This window comes from Artibeus jamaicensis, unplaced genomic scaffold (assembly GCF_021234435.1).
Source record: "Artibeus jamaicensis isolate MK-2021 breed Jamaican fruit bat unplaced genomic scaffold, CSHL_Jam_final scaffold_916, whole genome shotgun sequence".
NCBI classification, from domain to species: Eukaryota; Metazoa; Chordata; class Mammalia; order Chiroptera; family Phyllostomidae; genus Artibeus; species Artibeus jamaicensis.
The window spans coordinates 47,145,166-47,164,905 of record NW_026522059.1 but is presented as its reverse complement, the minus strand read 5'-3'; the positions used below and the strand labels follow the sequence as shown (position 1 = coordinate 47,164,905).

Genomic DNA, 19,740 nt, shown 5'->3' with positions numbered 1-19,740 from the left:
CATTATGCTTGTAGTTCCTTTTTTTATCCAAGTACCCGCATTCAAACAGCCCTCTAAATAATGGGAGGAGAGAGAGAAAGAAAGGGAAGGAGAGAAGGGGGGAGAAAAAAAGAAACTGCCCTCCATTCTCCAAGATTTATTTTTATGTAATTTTATATTTATGACTTACAAAATGCTTTTTTTAGGGAGATAGGTAGTACTCCCATTTTTTAGATTTAGAAAGCTGGAGCCTATCTTAATAGCTTTATACCTTAATACAGCAAATCACTGGTAGAACTGGCATTAAAATTTCCCTCTGACTTTTCTTTTTCCTGCTAGACCCATCATAACAGACGTTTTGCTGTTCATTCAGCTCTACTTTGGTCCTCTTTACCCTTCCTATTCCTTCCCCTCTCTTCCCCTAACCCCTGCTACTACCTCTCCAGAAAACTTCAGTTTGCCAATCTCACCTTCTTTAAGTAAATCACTGTTAAAGGAATGGGAGAATACTGTACTTCGTTTATACCTTAACACGTAGAAACTTTAGTGAAACAGTTATATTTTAGATATACTAGTCAAAAAAAAAGATGAACAGTGAAAGGACAGCAAACTCACAGTTAGTAACAACCACACCTAAAACAAAAGCAAACTAAGAGGACAGCTAGATCAGGAGCAGAACCATAGAAATGAAGATCTCATGGAGGGTTAGCAACAGGGGAGTGGGAGGAGGAGAAGGGGGGAGAAGGTACAGAAAATAAGTAGCATAGACAGTAGATAGAAAATAGGGGGGAGGGTAAGAATAGTAGGGGAAATACAGAATCTAAAGAATTTGAGACACGTGTGCATGAACTAAAAGGGGAAATGGGGGGGAGGGGTATGCAGGGTAGAGGGGAATGGAGGGGGGGAATAGAGCAAATGTAATGGCATAATCAATAAAAAAAATTAAAAAAATAAAGTGGAAAAAAACACAACAAAAAAAATGCCATTTATTAAAGGCAAAATTGTTTTTGCCCTTGTGAAAAATCAGACTGACATGATATACCAGAACAGAAGATTATCATTCCTAATAATTGCCACTCTGAGATGAGTTGACTATTTTTAATTTCTACTTTTACTTTTATCATTATATTTTTATTAGCAAATAGTGGGATGTACATGTGCTTTTTATCATTGTTAATAGATAGTGTGTTTGACTTTTGTTGTCATCTGTTTCTTTTGATAAAAACAGCCATCTCTTGTTTCCCTGTGCAGGCCGGAGTTAATGTTGACATTTTACTGTCTTGATGGGACAACTTGTTTTTCTTTTAAGAATGTACCATAGAATGAGCTGTTGTTCCTTCCGTATTTCTATATCTGTGGCTTCTTTTCTAAGAGGAAGCTGAAGTGCTTTAAAAATTACGTACACATTGGGAATGCACGATGAATCTTTCCTCTGCCCACTGCTGGAACATTACATGTGATGCCACTGACAGTAGATCTTTGCAGCCTCCAAACCAACTGGACCAGTAGCACATCTCTGCAAAAACACACCAGTTTTGCCAATTTCAGTTACAGAATGAATTACAGAAAAGCAGGTCTCCTGTAGTTTGTACCTGTCCCTCATGGTACTTTGTGATGTCCTTTCTCCACCACTCAGGGTTCTGTTCAGTGACTCCCAGGGCCCGTCCCACTGCATCCTCCTTTCCTTTCTCACTGCCGCCTCCATAAACTGATCTTCTGTGATGTAATGGTGGGCTAGAGGGCAATATATTTGATAGTTAAAAGACCCAAGAAGTTGGATGAATAAATAAATGTTCAACTAAAGCAAAACTTTATCTGTGTAAGAACTTAAGGTAAAAGCATTGCTAGTTTGAAGCATCCTTTTGATGTTAACTCCGTAGAGGTGGAGAGGGTGTTTGTAGCATCCCAGTGAAGGGGTTGGTGACTGTACTCTAGCTGACCTCAAAAAGAGCATTACATTTTACCCCAATTAAAAGGGGGGTAGGTCTGACTGGTGTGGCTTATTGGATTGGGCATCATCCTGCAAGCCATCATAAGGTCACCAGTTTGATTCCCAGTCACGGCACATACCTAGGCTGTGGGCTAAGGCTCTGGTTGACAGTGGTAAGAGAGGCAGCCAGTCTGTGTTTCTCTCACACATCAATGTTTCTCTCTTTTCCTGCCCCTCTCTCTAAAAATAAATAAATAAAATATTTATTTTAAACTGGGAAGGAGGCAAAAATACACACACAAAAAAGCAAAAGGTGGAGGAGGTGGTCCAGGTTGGGAAAGACCAGTTAGAGAAGGAAAAAGTAGGTAGTAGAGACTTGAACTTACGAAAGTGGGATCATACCTGCTTTGCTCTCTGATATATTATTCCTAGTATCATGTAGTGGGCATTCAGTAAATATTGCTGAATGAATGAGAGGGTAAGATGCCAAAGCTAAGGTAAACAGGACAAAAGTATTCAGGAAAGTGAGTTATTCTTTACATTTCTATCTTAATAAACCTGATATTTGGGAACAATCTGTTCATTTTCTCTTCCTCTGAGTTCTTTAGCTTCTGTCTTTGGAGAGATTGGGTCGTATACAATAACAGCACTGTGGTCTTCCCTGTAATATCCAAAGTGTCCGAAACAGCAGGTATTTCTGCCAGCAAATGATGCATTAACATGTGGAAAGTAAAGTGAACATTTGAGGTGCCTCATTTATTGGACAGACTTGAATACAAAGATGAGTTGCCTTATTATTTGATGAAACATAGGAATGAAAATTTTATTTCAAAATCATGATTGTGAATGTGTGACTTTCTTCTGTTCATTTTTTTAGGTGGCGTCCTTAGCTGGGCCTGGAGGGCAAGTGGAAATAGAACAAAACTTTCTTAATAATAAATTGAAGACAATCACTGCTTATTTTGGGAACCTGATCCGAAAACCAGTCTCTGAATCATAACTGTGAGGCGGTACAAGAACAAAAAGATCACGTTCAGAAAAGATTGGTCAGAATCTTATTCAGATGAGAGACTTGACATTTCTTTCTGTATGCACTGATATGCATTGTACCCATAGTCTTAAATCACCGTGTAAAATGGAAATTTATAGAAGGTTGATGAATATTAATGAACTACTTAGAGACTTTGGGGTAATATTAACTATGTATTGGGCTGACCAAAAAATTTGTTTTTTTTTCCATAAGGTGGCTTTAGTAGCACTTCGTTGTCTTTAACTTCATTTGAAACAATTTTGTTAAGATTATATCGTGACAGCCGTCATATCAGTGTGCATTCAAAAAACTTAATTGGTGAATTTTTGTGTACTCATTTTAATATTGAAGATGAAAGAAAATACGCAATTTTGGCATGGTATGCTGTATTATTTCAAGAAAGGTAAAAACACAACTGAAATGCAAAAAAAGGATTTGTGCAGTGTATGGAAAGGGTGCCGCGACGGATCGGATGTTAAAAGTGGTTTGCGAAGTTTCATACTGGAGTTTTCTCGCCGGGTGATGCTCCATGGTTAGGTAGACCAGTTCAAGTGGATAGCGATCAGTTCGAGACATTAATTAAGAATAATCAACATTATACCACATGGGAGATAGGTGACATATTCAAAAAATCAATAAAGTTATTGATGAAAATGCAAAAAAGTTCTATTTTACAGGAAAAAAAGAGAGTAAGTGTTGTCTGATATGGGAGAGGTAGGCTTCCTCCTGTGTTTGATGTCAGTCAGAAGCTCTGCGTGTGTATGTGCCTCTGCCTTTATTTTTTTTATTTTATATGTTTTGATTTAACATCTTTGTATGTGACTGTATAGAAAACAGTTGTTGTGTGGTCTTCTTTTAATACAGAAAGATACAAAGAAAACAAACCCAGTTAGCCCCTGTTGAAATAAGTAATGTTACACCTGTAAGGGTAGAAACAGACAGAATGGTACAAAATGAAAAGTAAGTCTTCCTCCCTCTACCCCCACCCTTCATTCATCTGTCTAGAGATAACAGTGTTTTAATCTCCTTTGGAAAACAGAAAGGAATTGCAGGAGACTCTAATACACTTTCCCCCTCCATGACGCACTGTTCATTACTCCCCCACCCCCTTTTTTCAGTTACTCTGTGTTTTACTAGTATATCCTAGAGACCTTTTCCTCTCAGTGCATACACACAGGTCTGCCTTGTCCCTTTAGTGGCTATCTTGTATTTCATCTCCCGGATATGGTGTAATTTAACCAGTTTCCTACTTTAGGATGTTTCGCAATCATCGACTATTCTGTGCTGTGATTAAAGTATGTGTTTTCCTCCACATCCCCAGCTCTAGGCGTCATCAAGCATTTTAATCTTTGCCACGTTCTGTGTGGGAAAAATGGTACCTTATTGTTTATGAGGGGCCTCCGTGACTATGAATGAGATTTGACAATATTTTTATACATTTTGGTATTTTTAAAATAATTTTCCTTTTTTAAATTGACAACTCCTATCTTTTACCAGTTTTTGTTTCGGATTGTTCTTTTCCTTATTCATATGTATGAATTCTTTGTAAATTAAAGAGCCTCTTGTTTTTAGTAGGTATTGTAAATATGTGTTTCCAGTTATTGCCTTTTAGAGTCATTTTGTGATATTTTTTTTGCCATATATAAGTTTTTAATCTTAACATAGTCAGATTTAGCAGTCTTTCCCTCGCCCCCTGTATTTGGGTTTATGCCCTTTAGAAAGATCTTTTCCATTCCCAGAATATAAATACATTTATGCAACCTTTTTTCTAGTACTTTCTTGTTTTCATGTCTTTGCTGTACTTGGAATTTGCTTTTATGTTATAAAGTTAGTGTTTTTAAAATGTCCATTACAAAAAAAATGAACTATATTTTGTAATATGGTTTGTATTGTTTGTATTAAAATAGCCATGAAAGGAGGTAGAATATGTGTTGCTTCGTTATTCATCTAAAATTGTGTTCAGTCATTTTTACAAGTAGGTAACAGAGACAAGAATTTCTAGCTATTGGAGATATAGACCTTTTATCTTTTAATAATGTGAACATATTAAACAAAACATGGTTTGAGCTGGGGTAGAGCTGGGGAAATTGGATTAAATTGGGGAAATTTCCAGTAAGTACTGGAAAAATAACTAGTAAGTAAAAATCACCTTTGTTGAAGAATAGAGAAGCAATGCTAGTATTAGTCTCTCGAAATTTTACAGTGTAGGCCTGATTGCTCTGCAATACAGTAGCAGTTGCACTAACCATTAGGAATTAAATTAATTTTTGTTCTGCAACATTAAAGTATTCTTAGTTTTTACATATTTTTATCACTTAACATTAGTGTATGTATCATAAAATTGTCACCATTTTAAAAATAATGGCAGCATTGATCAACAACAGTTCCCTGACCCCCTAGAAGTAGAATATGACACAACTTAACCACTTGGGGTGGGAAGTGAAGGGTAGAAGCAGATTTCCAAAGTCAGTTATTGTTTTAGTTTTTGTCACTTAAACTTTGCATATACTTTCTTCACAATACAGTTTCTCCTTTTGCATATTGTTAATACTAAAATTAATTTGTCTTCCTTATACGAGTAGAACAGGAAGCCTGACCAAGATTCACATATTCCTGCACACTAATTACACACAGATATAACTGATTTCAGGCCCATTATAGGCTATTAGTGCTCAAAAAAACTTTATTATACAACCCTGTGTTTAAATACAATGTTATCGAGAAGTCAAATATGCAAAATTGATAAAAAGTAAAGCCCCTCCATCTGCTTAGGATAAAGCAAGCGAAGAAGCCGACAGTCCTTGTTCTAGTCCAACTCTTTGTTGTTAAATTGCAAAACTTTTTAAAGCCATTTAAATAAAATGAATATGTATTTTAACAATTTAAGTCCAAAGTGAACAACTCAAAGAATGAACAACCTCACCCCCACCCTCCACCTTGAGCCCTTGCTCTCCACCCCGTCTCCCATATTTCTGTTCCCCTTCGCAAAGGCAAGCACAGTAACGTGCGGCTTGTGTCACTTAAGACACTTCCGTGTGCAGTGAAACCTTGTGAGCACACAGTGCGATGAGACATCATTATATTATTTTGACATTTGATTTTTTAATTGAATGTCTTACAAATTTGTCCACATTAGTACATATACATGTGCACTATCATTTTTCATGGTCACATAGTACAAGTGTATGAGAATGTTTTAACCACTACCCAACTATAAACATTTAAATTGTTACCAGATTTTGCAATTACACATAGTACTGCTGAGTATATTTCTAAGTAGAGTGGGCTCCTAGAATTGAGATTTTTGTCAAGGGTCATGCTTATTTTTTTATTTGGTATATCATGTCAAGTTGCTCTCCAAAAACATTTTCACCAACTATTCATTGAAAGGGGCTAATTTTTCCCAAATTTTCAAAAACATTGCATATTGTCACTTAGTGTTACCAATCTCGTTAGCAATAGTTATTTTAATTTGCATGTTTTGATTACTAGAGAGGTATGAGCATTTTTTATATATTTATTATCCAAATGCATGTTCTCTAATTTTTTATTTAACAAAGTGTTAATTTCTACATCATTTTCTATTAATCTAACCTTTCCCCATGAATTTAAAATTCAACCTATGTGTGTGTGTAACTGTTTTTGGAATGCTTTGTGTTCACTGATCACTCATCCATTCCTTTGTCTCATGTTTTTTTATCACTGTAGTTTTTATTAGGTGTGTGGGTACTTGTGAATCCCCCTGTCATTCGTCTCAAAAATTTCTCAGCTCTTCCTGAGCAATTGTATTCTATGAAATGAGCTTGAATTTATCAAGCTCTATTTTTAAAATCCTTTTGGATTTAAAATCTTTAAGAAGAGTGATATTGTCACAGCATTGACTCTTCCTGTCCAAAGACTTCATAATGTCCCTGCGTCTTTCTCAAGGTTCATCATTTAAGTTGTACAGTAGTACTCCCTTATGCATGGCATCTGTAGTTTGAAAATATTAAATGGAAAATCCCAGAAATAGACAATTCATGAGTTTTAGTTGCTTTTATGAATTCTCAGGTGATGCCCTTCATCCAACCCGGGACGTGAATCATCCCTTTGTCCAGCATACACGCTGTACACCCCCACCCATTAGTCACTTAGCAGCCACCTCGGTTATCAGATCAACTCTTGCAGTATCACAGTGCTTGTGTTTAAGCTCGCAATCCAGATGTGCCAAATAGAAGCCAACAAGTGCTTTTTCTCTAAGTGAAAAGGTTAAAGTTCTTAATAAGGAAAGGGAAGGGCAGGGAAGGGAGGGGAAGAATTGTATTCTGCGGTATCCGAGACCTAAGACAGCAAATTTTCTAGTCATGAAATTGTGAAGGAGGAAAAAGGAATTGGTGCTAATTTTGCTGTTGCACCTCACAGTGCAAAAGTTAAGGCCACAGTTACGTGGTAAGGGCTTAGTTAAGGTGCAAAGGGAATTAAGTTTGTGCTTGGAAGGTATCAACAGAAAACATACATAAATATGTATATAAAGATATTCAGGACTATCGGAGGTTTCAGAAATGCACGGAGGGTCTTGAACATACCCCCTGCAGATCAGAAGGGCCCACTGAATAAATCTTGCATACTTTTTTCCAACCTTATTGATTGGTATTTCACATTTTATGTTTTATTTTTAATGGGATCCTTTTGTTACTACATTTTCTAACATTGGTATTGTTTCTGTGTAACAATGCTTTTAATTTCTTAGATTCAGTCACCTTACTGAACTCTTTTTAATAGCTCTAATAGTTTTTCAGTTGATCCACTTTGATTTCTCAATAGGCAGTGACATGTACATGGGAGTTTTTCTTTTTGACAATAGTGTGTCTCTTAATTCTTACTCTTCGTATTGCATTGGTTAGGACTGACAGGAATGGTATCATGATAAAGGCACCTGTTCCTCACTTTTTATTATTTTGCAATGAAAAATTAGTAGCATCTCTACTAAATGTTAATGTAGCTTGCATTAAAATTAAAGATGATCTTTTCTTTCCTAGAATTTTTATCATATAATAAAGAACTAAATAACTTAATATTTCACATTATTCAACCATATTTGCATTTTATCATTAAAGCCTACTTTATCATAATATATCATTTTAGTCACTACTATATTTCACTTGATTAGTTTAATGTGTTTTGTTAGTTATGTCTGTTGTTTGTGCGCCTTGCCTGGTATTGGTATCAGAGTTCAGCTGTTGCAGGAGAATGCTTTTGGACAGTATTCCATTTTTTGTGTGTATCCTAAATAACTCTAGTGGTATCTGTTCATTGAACTCATGGTGGAACTCCAGGAAAATTAGGCCTGGTGTCTTTTTAAACAAGCCATTTTGATTGAAGCCAATTAATTTATTTTTGTAACTTTTTTAAACTTTTCGGTAATAATTGAAATAAAATATTATATTAGTTTCGGGTGTACCACATAGTGATTAGACATTTATATAATTATGAAGTAATCCCCAGGGTAATTCTAGTACCCCTCTGACACCACACACAGTTATCACACTATTAGTGACTCTATTCTCTCTGTACTGTACACCCCCAAGACTATTTTCATAACGGGCAATTTGCACATCCTAAAACCTTCCTCTTTTTCACCCAATTCCCTTTCCAGCCGCAATCATCAAAATGTTCTCTATGTGTTTGTTTTGGTTTTTAGACACCAAATATAAGTGATATCATATGATGATTGTCTTTTCTCTGACTTATTTCACTTAGCATAATACCCTCAAGGTCCGTCCATGATGTCACAAATGGCAAGATCTCATTCTTTTTACTTATTTATATTTTTATAAATTTTAAAAAGATTTTATCTATTTATTTTTAAAGATAGGGAAATGGAGGGAGAAAGAGGGAGACAAACATCAGTCAGTTGCCTCTCACAGGTGCCCCAACCGGGACCTGCTCCACAACCCAGGCATGTGCCCTGACTGGGAATTAAAGTGGCGGCTGTTCACTTCACAGGACAACACTCACCAAGTGGCACCAAGTGAGCCACACTGGTCAGGGCGAGATTTCATTCTTTCTAATGTCTGAGTAATATTCCAGTGTATTTATGTACCACATCATCTTTATGCATTTGTCTATTGTTGGACACTTAGGTTGCTTCTCTATCTTGACCATTGTAAATAATGCTACAACAAACATAGGGATGCATATGTCCTTCCAAATTAGTGTTTCAGGTTTCTTTGGGTATATACCCAGTCTGTGGAATTGATGGGTCGTTCTTTGACTTTTATTATAGCCTTTGTGTTTTTTTTTTTAATTTTATTTATTTATCTTTAGAGGGGAAAGAAAGGAGAGAGGGAGAGAACTGACCTGCAACCCAGGCATGTGCCCTGACTGGGAATTGAACCGTGGTTGCTTGGTTCCCAGGCCCGCGCTCAATCCACTGAGCTACACCAGCCAGGGCTTAGCCTTTGTTTTTAAAGTCTGTTTTGTCTCATGTAAGTATTGCTACCCCAGCTTTTTGTTTCATTTCCATTTGCATGAAGTATGTTTATCCATTTCTTTGTGTGTCTCTTACGATCTGAAGTGGTTTTCTAGTAAGCAGTATATGTATGGATGTTATTTTCTTATTCATTTGGCCATTTTATTATTTATACTTGAAAACATCTTATAATACTGGTTTAGTAGTTATGAACTTCTTTAGCTTTTCCTTGTCTGGAAAGCTCTTTATGTGTCTGTTGATTCTAAATGATAGCTTTGCTGGGTAGAGTAATCTTGGTTGTAGGCCCTTACTTTTCATTATTTTGAATATTTCCTGCTAGTCCCTTCAGGTCTAAAAAGTATCTATCTGTAGAGAAATCAGCTGAAAGTCCTATGGGAGCTCACTTACAGGTAACTGCTTCTCTCTTGCTGTTTTTATTATTCTCCCTTTGTCTTTAACCTTTCTCATTTTAATTACAATGTGTCTTGGTGTAGACCTCTTTGGATTCATTCTGTTTGGGACCCTCCACTCTTCCAGGACTTACTTGCCTCTTTCCTTCACCGGGTTAAGCAAGTTTTCATTTATTTCCTCATACAGATTTTTAATTTCTTGCTCTCTTCTTCTGGTACCCCTGTGATATGAATGTTGGTATGCTTGATGTTGTTCTGGAGCTGAGGCCCCTTATACTGTCCTGATTTGGGAAGATTTTTTTTTCTCTTGGGTGTTTTTGGGCAACCTTGTCCCCCAAATCACTCATTTGATCCTTTGCTTTACCTAATCTACTGTTAATTCCTGTAATACATTCTTCATTTCAGTTATACCCTTGTTTTCTGACTGGTTATTTTTTGTGTTTTCTACCTCCATTTTTAAGTCTCCTATCTCATTAAAGTTGAGTTCATCTACTCTTCCTTTGAGTTCACTGAGCATCCTTGTAAGCAGTGTTGTGAACGCCTCATCTGATAGATTGCTTGTTTCCACTTTGTTTAGTTCTTTTTCTGGCATCTGTCAGCAGTAAATCCATGTGCAAGCCCTTTAAGAGGAACACCTAGAAACCAGAAGTCCTCTGTCTTACTCAGTCACAATCTCTGTTTGTTTTCACAGCCAGAAGTTATGGAGACTTCTCTTCCTGGCACTGGAACCCTGGGCTGAGGGGCTTGGTACAGAGCTGGGACTTTTGGCTTCTCAGGGGGGGACCTCCTCAGCCAAGGTAACCCTCCCTTTTCTTAACTGCCACACGTGGGTTTGGGACCAGCCTGCTCCTAATTTCCACTCCTCCTCCCAGTCTTGAGGTGGATTCTTCTGTATATTATTAGCTTTGGACTTCTGTTCAGCTTCTCTTCAGGCAGTTCTCAGTGATGGCTACCCTGTAGTTTAGTTGTAATTTTGGTGTGGTCCTGGGAGGAGGCAAGAACAACATTTACCCACTCCACCATCTTGACCAGGAGCTCTATAGCATTTTTTTAAAATATTTTATTTGTTTATTTTTAGAGAGAGGGGAAGTAAAGGAGAAAGAATGGGAGAGAAACATCAATGTGTGGTTGCCTCTCATGTGTCCCCTACTGGGGACCTGGCCTGCAACCCAGGTATGTGCCCTGACTGGAAATTGAACCGAGATCCTTTGCTTTGCAGGCATGTGCTCAATCCACTGAGCTACACCAGCCAGGGCTCTATAGCATTTTTTAAAATCATATTTCTATTTGAGTTTTTAACGCCTTCTTTTTTTAAAATATATTTTATTGATTATGCCATTACAGTTGTCCTATTCCCCCCTTCATTCCTCTCCACCCTGCACACCCCTCCCCCATCATTTCCCCCCTTTAGTTTATGTCCATGTGTCACAAGTTCTTTAGATTCTGTATTTCTCATACTATTCTTGCCCTTCCCCCTGTCTATTTTCTACCTACCTTCTATGTTACTTATTCTCTGTACCTTCTCCCCCCTTCTCCTCCTCCCACTCCCCCGTTGCTAACCCTCTGTGTAATCTTCATTTCTATGGTTCTGCTCCTGATCTAGTTGTCCTCTTAGTTTGCTTTTGTTTTAGGTGTGGTTGTTAATAACTGTGAGTGTGCTGTCCTTTCACTGTTCATCTTTTTTATCTTCTTTTTCTTAGATAAGTCACTTTAACATTTCATGATGTTAAAGGGACTTAACATCATGATGATGATGAACTCCTTGAATTTGACTTTATCTGAGAAGCATTTTATCTGTCCTTACATTCTAAATGAAAGCTTTGCTGGATAGAGCAATCTTGAATGTAAGTCTTTGGCTTTCATGACTTGGAATACTTCTTTCCAGCCCCCTTCTTGCCTGTAAGGTCTCTTTTGAGAAATCAGCTGACAGTCTGATGAGAAGTCCTTTGTAGGTGACTGTCCCCTTACCTCTTCTAGGATTCTCTCCTTTGTTTTAATCTTGGCTAATATAATTATGATGTGCCTTGGTGTGTTCCTTCTTGGGTCCAACTTCTTTGGGACTCTCTGAGCTTCGTGGATTTCCTGGAAGTCTATTTCCTTTGCCAGATTGGGGAAGTTCTCCTTTATTATATGTTCAAATAACTTTTCTACTGTGGCTGTTCCTCTTCTTCTTCAGGTACCCCTATAATTTGAATTTTGGAATGTTTAAAGATGTCCTGGACGTTCCTAAGTCTCTCCTCACTTTTTTGAATTCTTGTTTCTTCATATTTTTCTGTTTGGTCATTTTTTTCTTTCTTCTGGTCCACTCCCTTGATTTGAGTCCCAGTTTCCTTTCCATCCCTATTGGTTTCCTGTGCCTTTCCCTTCATTTCAATTAGTTTAGCCTTCATTTGTTCTTCTAATGTGTGACTAAAATCAACCAGTTCTGTGAGCATCCTGATCACCAGTGTTTTGAACTGTGCATCTGAAAGTTTGGCTATCTCTTGGTCACTTAGAAGTATTGGCTCTGGGGTTTTGAGCTGTTCTTCTGCTGGAGCCATAATGTTTTGGTCTGTTTGTGCCTGTTACATATGAGGGGCAGAGCCTAGGTGTTCACCAGGGTGGGGCAACCCAGGTAGCTGGGTTGTGATGCTGTATGTGGGGGCAGGGTCCAAGAGGGGCAATGGCATTTGTTCCACTCTCTCTCAGATTTCTGTCCCCTCTGCCACTTTCCAGAAGCAAATTGGGCCCTTCTGGTGCTGGTTCCCAGGTATGTGGGCTTGTGTATTCTCCCGGACCCTGTGGGTCTCTCCAACAAACTCTCCCGGCATCTCGACCCAAAAAGTCTTTCCAATTGGTGCTTTCAGGCTCTAATTCCCATTGCTGGGGCCCTAGCCTGAGCGGTCTGTCTGGGTAGGGCCAATCTTTCCTGCCTGACTCCACTCCACCAACCGCTGACTCTGCCCCTCTTACCAGTCTGGCTGAATGGTTTGTTGTTGTCGGACTTCCGTACAGTTCAATTTTCTGTTTTTTGGCTGCGTTTTTGTTACTAAAACTTTGTTGTCTTTAAACTTGGTTGTGCGAGGAGGTACAGTGTTTACACCTGCACCTCCATCTTGGCCGGAGGTCCCTTAATGTCTTCTTAAGGTTTTTAACATAATTTATATTTCCCTGGAAAATACGTATTCACTTAGATTTTGGTTTATTGATATAAATTTAGTACATAATCTGATATTTGCTTTCATTCTCTAACTTTTCACTTTTAATAATTTGTCACAAAAGGTTTGAAGAGCTAGTACAAAAAATGTTGACATACAGTTTTCTCATCTTCCCAGATGTTAATATGTATCTCTGGCTAATCAGAAGTGGAGCCAAACAAAATCTAGAGGGATATGACTCCTACTTATCTCCCAGCCACACTGTTGACCCTGCAGTCCTCTTGTCCTACCGTCTGGACCTGATGCTACTGCTCCCAGTTCTTCCCTGCTTTTTCCCAGGCTGTTCCCTCAGCTGGAATATTCCTCTAACACACGGCACTTCATGTGACTTTATTCAGACATTGCTTCTGCAGGAGGCCTTCCAGTCCTTTCTTCCAATTCTCCATGGATCAGTCCCTTTTTCCTATGAACTCCTGTGACTTCCTGCACTATTTGCCCACAGACTGTCCTTCACACTGTCCTGTGACAGTTTGTATACCACTTTGAGTTGAAGCATTGGCAGAAAACCTCTGCTAAAATGCAGAAACCCTTTATTAACCACAGCCTTATATATCTTTAGCTAGAACAGTTATGTTGTCATCATCCTTTGTACTTTTGAACTAGAAAGATGACAAAAAATTCTCCTCACAAGTTCATGCAATACATGGTAAGTATTTGTATTGTCATCCAACTTTTCAGTTTAGAGAAATTGACCCACAATCACATAATCAGTTTCAAAATCTGCACATCAAATTCTTGAATCTCTTCTGCATCTTTTTCTTGAAACTTGAGCCTTTTGCCCTTAACAAAAAGGCACTAAGTGTTCCTAAGAGCTCTCTTCCTTCCTCTACTTATGCGTACTTATCCACTGATTTCCCCTTTCTGCCCATGAGAAAAGCAACCCTCACCCAACAATGTTACAACACATTTACATGTGCCACAGACACCCTTTCATCAGGAAGTCTACATGAACATTTTAAATGTATTGGAAAAATTCATATCCAACAAGACTTAAAGGTGAATTCACTTTTCCTATTCTATTGATGAAAACAGTGATTAAAAAATTAATGAGATGTGTATCATCATATGATCAATATTAAAGTACCAATTATGAGCTCACTTTCTAATCTTGCTCTGCCAGATTTTTATTCATAAATGAAAGAATTTTGAATATCAAATTTTACTATTTACTTTTCAAATGATTATAAAATTTACATTAAAATTTTATTTGAGGTTCTAATTTTTTATAGTTTTTTAATTATGGAATCCTACAATGTGATAAATTTTCAAATTTGCTTTTCTCTCATTAATCCTAGAAGAAAGGAACCTATTTCAGTTGAATAAGGAAGCCATTTTCAAATTGAAAAAAATATATAATCAAGACTAAATGGTTTGGCACTTAGAAAAAACAAAACCTGTAAAGCAGTCACTGTGTTTCCAGAGAATATTGGTAGCAGCAACTATATGCTGTAGCAATTAATCTTTGTGTGTGGTGCTTTCATAGGTCAGCATGTGCCTCTACATAGCTAACTATCTCAGCTGGTCAGCCAGCCAGTTTGGCAGTCGTGATCATCCCTTACACATGAGCAGAGATTGAGAGAGTTTCAATGAACCCTACCATCTGCAGGAGCCAGGCCAAGAGTACCAACAGAGGCCCACATACTGTGTGCTTTTCAGTATATCAGTATTGGTGATATCAGTATATCAGTGTATCAGTATTGGTGGTGTATGGCACTCTCCAAAGCATGGGGCACAGGGTCCAGCTCTACAAGCAGATTTGTTATTAAGGGCTGGGGTCACAGCTGCAATTTGGGACCCAACACTCAGTCACTGAAGCAGTCAGATCATAGGAAGTGGACAAAAGCTCTCAAGTCAGCACTTGAATTAAGTACCCCAAGTGAATCGATGATGAGGGCAAGTTGTTCTTGGAGTGTTTTACTCTGACAAATTCCCTAAATTGCCATATCAAGTACAATATACATGTTTTGGTGTTAATAACCTAAGTGCTATTGTAGAGGGTATTATTAGTGGTTGCTAATCTATCAGACATTCCTATAAGATCCTGAATCTCACTGCCATGTGATTTGAGTACATGGACCTAACTTTCATTCTAAGGGTGTGCCCTGTGTAGACAATGCCAATCGGTATAATACTGTCTGCCACATCACAATAACTGGATTAGTAGTAGACCCACAACCTAAGTTACTTCCATGAGCAGAAGATAAGATTTACTGTGGGATAAATAAGAAGCTATAGCCCCTGGAGATAAAGCAGACAACTTGTCACCATGAGTAAACCACAGCAACAAATCCTTTGGTCTGTTTATACCTGAAACCACACTTCTGATGAACTCTACATTAGAAACAAATTCCCTTTATTATCAAAGCCAATTGGGTCAGAATTTTTGTTTCTTGTAACTGAAGCCATCCCAAGTAAAACAAGTTTAAATGCAGAGTGGCCATCAAGTCCCTATCCATAAGACTGTGCCTTTCAACAGCAAAGACCTACAGACAGCTATCAAGAATGGCTTTACTTACTTCCACTGAGATGGAAAGAGTCCAGAAAAACATGGATAAAAAATAAAATGTGAGAAAAATGGAGGGGCTCACCAAGGGAAAAAGGATTTCTACCTTTCTTGCCTTACTACTCTTTTTCTTACAGGGGTGATCTTTATATCTTAATGACCCTCTTTTCCTCTCTTATGAGACTCACCCTTCTCCTTTGCTATTATTCCCCTGCCCCAAAGTCTAGGTATCTCTTCTCCCACCCCAGATTTTGAGGGTCTGTTTTTCACATGAAAAAACAAAGAAAGTTTATTTTGTAAATGAAGAAGAGGAAGAAAAAGAAGAAAAAAAAAGTAAAGCATATAGATAACTTCTAATTTGTGTACATAGTTATTGGTGCTCTCTCTATATATACATATATATAAATGTATGATTTTATTTATGTCAGGTACCTAGAATTTATAGGTAAATTTTAGTAAAATTTATAGAGACAAAAAGTAGAATAGTGGTTACCAGGGGGTGGGGGAAGGGAGGAATGGGGAATTATTGTTTAGTGAGTACAGCATTCATGTTGGAGATGATGAAAAATTCTGAAGATGGATAGTGCTGTTGATTGCACAACATGTGAATGTACTTAGTGCCACTAAACTACATTTTCAAATGCTAAATTTTACATATATTTTACCAACAATAAAAATGCAATATATATATAAATATGCATTGTACCCATCAACATGTAGTATTTATTACATAATTATACAACTATAATTTTCAGTTTGGCTTTACTGCCATTACTTTCTCATTAAGCCACTCACCAGGCCAGCCTTTGATCATTACAGGAAGCAGACCTGAGAAAGTGGGTGAAACAGCGCAAGTTATCATCAGAGCTGGGAAGCAGCTTAGTGGTCAGTCCAACTGTGGTAAAACGAGATAATGTAGTGCTCATGACAGACACAGACTGTTCTATATGCTTTGTCTATATTAACTCACTTAACATACATAAGAACTCCATGAAATAGATGGTATTTTGCTCATTTTTGCAAATCAAGAAATTGAGTTACTGGAAGACTAAGTCATTTGTCCCGAGTTCAAAGACCTAGTAAAGTAAGGTAGCTGGGATTGGAACCTAATTACTGTGTTCTTCTGCCCAAATGAGGCTTAAGGAACTGGAGATCCTCTATGCCTTACATATATCAGGATAGAGATGAGTCTAGAAACAGAGCCGCCCTCCCTGGTCCTCGGTTTCTCCATCTGAAAAATGGATAGAGGATATTTCATTGGGTGGTCATGAGAATTATGTGAGTTAATGTTTGTAACTGCTCTGTGTGTCTGCCATGTGGTAAGGTCTAGCTAGTATTGGTTATTATGATTCTTAAGGGAAAATGAGAGGTCAAAAAGGTTTTCATGATATAAAACAAACTGGATATAAAAATATGTCTTAATATTTTTGAGACATATTACCCACATTAACATCATGAGACACATTAACATCATGCTCAACAGTGAAAGCCACAGTCTTTTCCTCTATGATCAGGAGCAAGACAAGAATGCCTGTTCTCAGCATTTTTATTCAACATAGTACTGGAAGTCCTAGCTAGTGCAATATGGCAAGAAGACATAAAAGCCATTCGAGTTAGAAAGGAAGAAGTGAAACTATCTCTATTTGCAGGTGTCATAATGTTTATTATATATAGAAAATCCTAAAGTCTCCACCAAAAAAACTGTTAGAACTAATAAACCAATTTAGTAAGGTTTTAGGATGCAAAATCAGTACACAAAAACCAATTGCATTTCTTTCTTTTTTTTTTTTTTAATTATATTTTTTTAAATTTATTTATCTTTAGAGGGGAAGGGAAGGAGAGAGGTTTGAGTAGGGGCGATTTCTATACACTAATAAACTATCAGAAAGAAAAACCAAGAAAACAATTCTATTTATAATTTCATCAAACAGAATAAAATATTCAGCGCCCTGGATGGGTGGCTCAGTTGGTTGGAGCATCATCCCACACACCAAAAGGATGTGGGTTTGATTCCCGGTCAGGGCACATACCTAGGTTGCAGGTTTGTTCCCCAGTCAAGGCGCATATGGAAGGCAACTGAAAAATGTTTCTCACATTTCTCTCTCTTTCTCTCTCTCTCATTAGCATGTTTGTGTGAGGATTTAAAAAATACCTGGGACTAAATTTAACCAAAGAGCTGAAAGATATGTATACTGAAAGCTAGAAGACATTGATTAAAAAAATAAATGAAAACACAAATAAATGGAAAGATATTTCATGCTCATGGATTCAAATAATCCATGTTATATCCATTATGTAGTATGGACACCTCGTTAAAGTGTCTTTACTACACAAAGCAATATACCGATTCAATGCAATCCCTATCACAATTCCAATGGACTTCTTCAGAGAAATAGCACAAATAATTCTAAAGTCTCTATGGAACTACAAAAGACTCCCAAACAGACAATGCAATCTTGAAAAAAAAAGTTGAAGGCTCCACTCTTTCTGATTTCAAACTGTTAGAAGGCTATAAAACATGTTATTGACACAAAAATGGAACATAGATAAATGGAACAGAATAAAAGCTCAGAAATAAAACCAGACATATGTGGTCAATTCATTTATGGCAAAGAAGCCAACAATATATAATGGGAATGGACCATTTCTTCAATAAATACTGGTGGTAAAACTGGACCACTATCCATACGAAAACCAACTCAAAATGGATTAAAGACCTAACTATAAGTCCTGCAATCATAAAACTCCTAGAAGAAAACAGGAGACTAGCTCTTTGACCTTGGTCTTGGTGATGATTTTTTAGATTGTTACACCAAAAGCAAAAATTAACAAGTGGAACTATAGCAAACTGAAAGGCTTCTGCATATCAAAGAAAACCAACCACAAGAAGAAAAGGCAACCTACCAAATAGAAGAAAATATTTCCAAATCACATATCTGAACAGGAGTTAATATCCAAAGTCTATAAAGAACTCATACAACTCAATAAAAAAATGATTAAAAACTGGGCAGAGCATCTCAGTAGACATTTTTCAAACTAAAAAAAAAAAAAAATCCCAATGGTACATGAAAAGATGCTCAGCATCACTAATCATCAAGAAAATGCAAATCAAAATTATAATGAAAAAGCACTTCATACCTGTAAGAATGGCTATTATCAAAAACACAAGGGATAATAAGTATAGGTAAGGATGTGGAGAAAAGGGAACACTTGTGCACTGTTGGTGGGATTGTAAATTTATACAGGCATTATGAAAAACACTGTGGCAGTCCCTCAAAAAAGGTAAAATTTAACTACCATTCTCAGCAATTTCACTTGTGGGTATTTATCTGAAGCAAATGAAATCACTATCTTGAAAAGATATCTGCACCTCCAGGTTTAATGCAGCATTGTTTACAATAGACAAGGCATGGAAGCAGCCCAAATGTCCACTGACAGATGAATGGATAAAGAAAATGTGAGATATACACACACACTGGAATATTATTCAGCCATAAAAAAGGAAAGAAAGCTTGCCATTTGTGACACCATGGATGGACATCTTTTAAAGCATTATACTAAGTGAAATAAGTCAGAGGAAGAAAGACAAATACTCTATAACCTCATGTATATGTGGAATCTAAAAATATCTAACTCATAAGTAGAGAGAATAGATTGATGATTGCCAGAGGTGAGGGACAAGGGTCCGGTGAAGTGGCTGAAAGTAATCAAAAGGTACAAACTTCCAATTAAAAAAATAATTCCCACGGCTATAATATACAACAATAGTTAACAATACTATACAACACATTTAACCTACCTGAACTTTCAGGTAGGAGGCATAAGTGGAAATACTGAACCTCCTCACACAACCAAATTTAAGGACAACAGATTTAGGAACAAAACAGACAGAAAATTGAACTGTACCAAAGTTTGACAACAACAAACCATTCACACAGACAGGTAACAGGGGCAGAGTCAGCCAAGAGTGGAGAAGGGTCCCAGCAGGAAAAGGCAGTGGTTGGAGGACCTAGGCAAGCACAGGATGAAAAACCAGTAAGGCTCGCAAGCAGGCTGACTGACCTTGGACACAGATTCGTGTGCAGATAAACCAGGCAAAATAATGGGCAGTGAGACAGATTACGCAACCCAGGACCTCAGCAATGGGAAATAAAGCCTAAAAGCACCAATTGGAACAACTTTCAAGTTGAGAGATGCTAGGAGAGGCTCCCAGCCTCACAGGAGAGTTAATTGGGAAGAC

At 37.4% G+C, this 19,740-nt stretch overlaps 1 protein-coding gene across 1 annotated transcript in view; it reads left to right on the top strand.

Moving 5' to 3' along the window:
• TGS1 (trimethylguanosine synthase 1) overlaps positions 1 to 4,857 on the top strand; it is a 59,970-nt gene extending 55,113 nt beyond the window's left edge. The window contains exon 13 of the mRNA XM_037148301.2: positions 2,787 to 4,857. Coding sequence (XP_037004196.2) covers positions 2,787 to 2,909 — 123 coding nt within the window. The 3' untranslated portion in view covers positions 2,910 to 4,857. The remainder of the gene's footprint in view (positions 1 to 2,786) is intronic.
• The last annotated feature ends 14,883 nt before the right edge of the window (positions 4,858 to 19,740 follow it).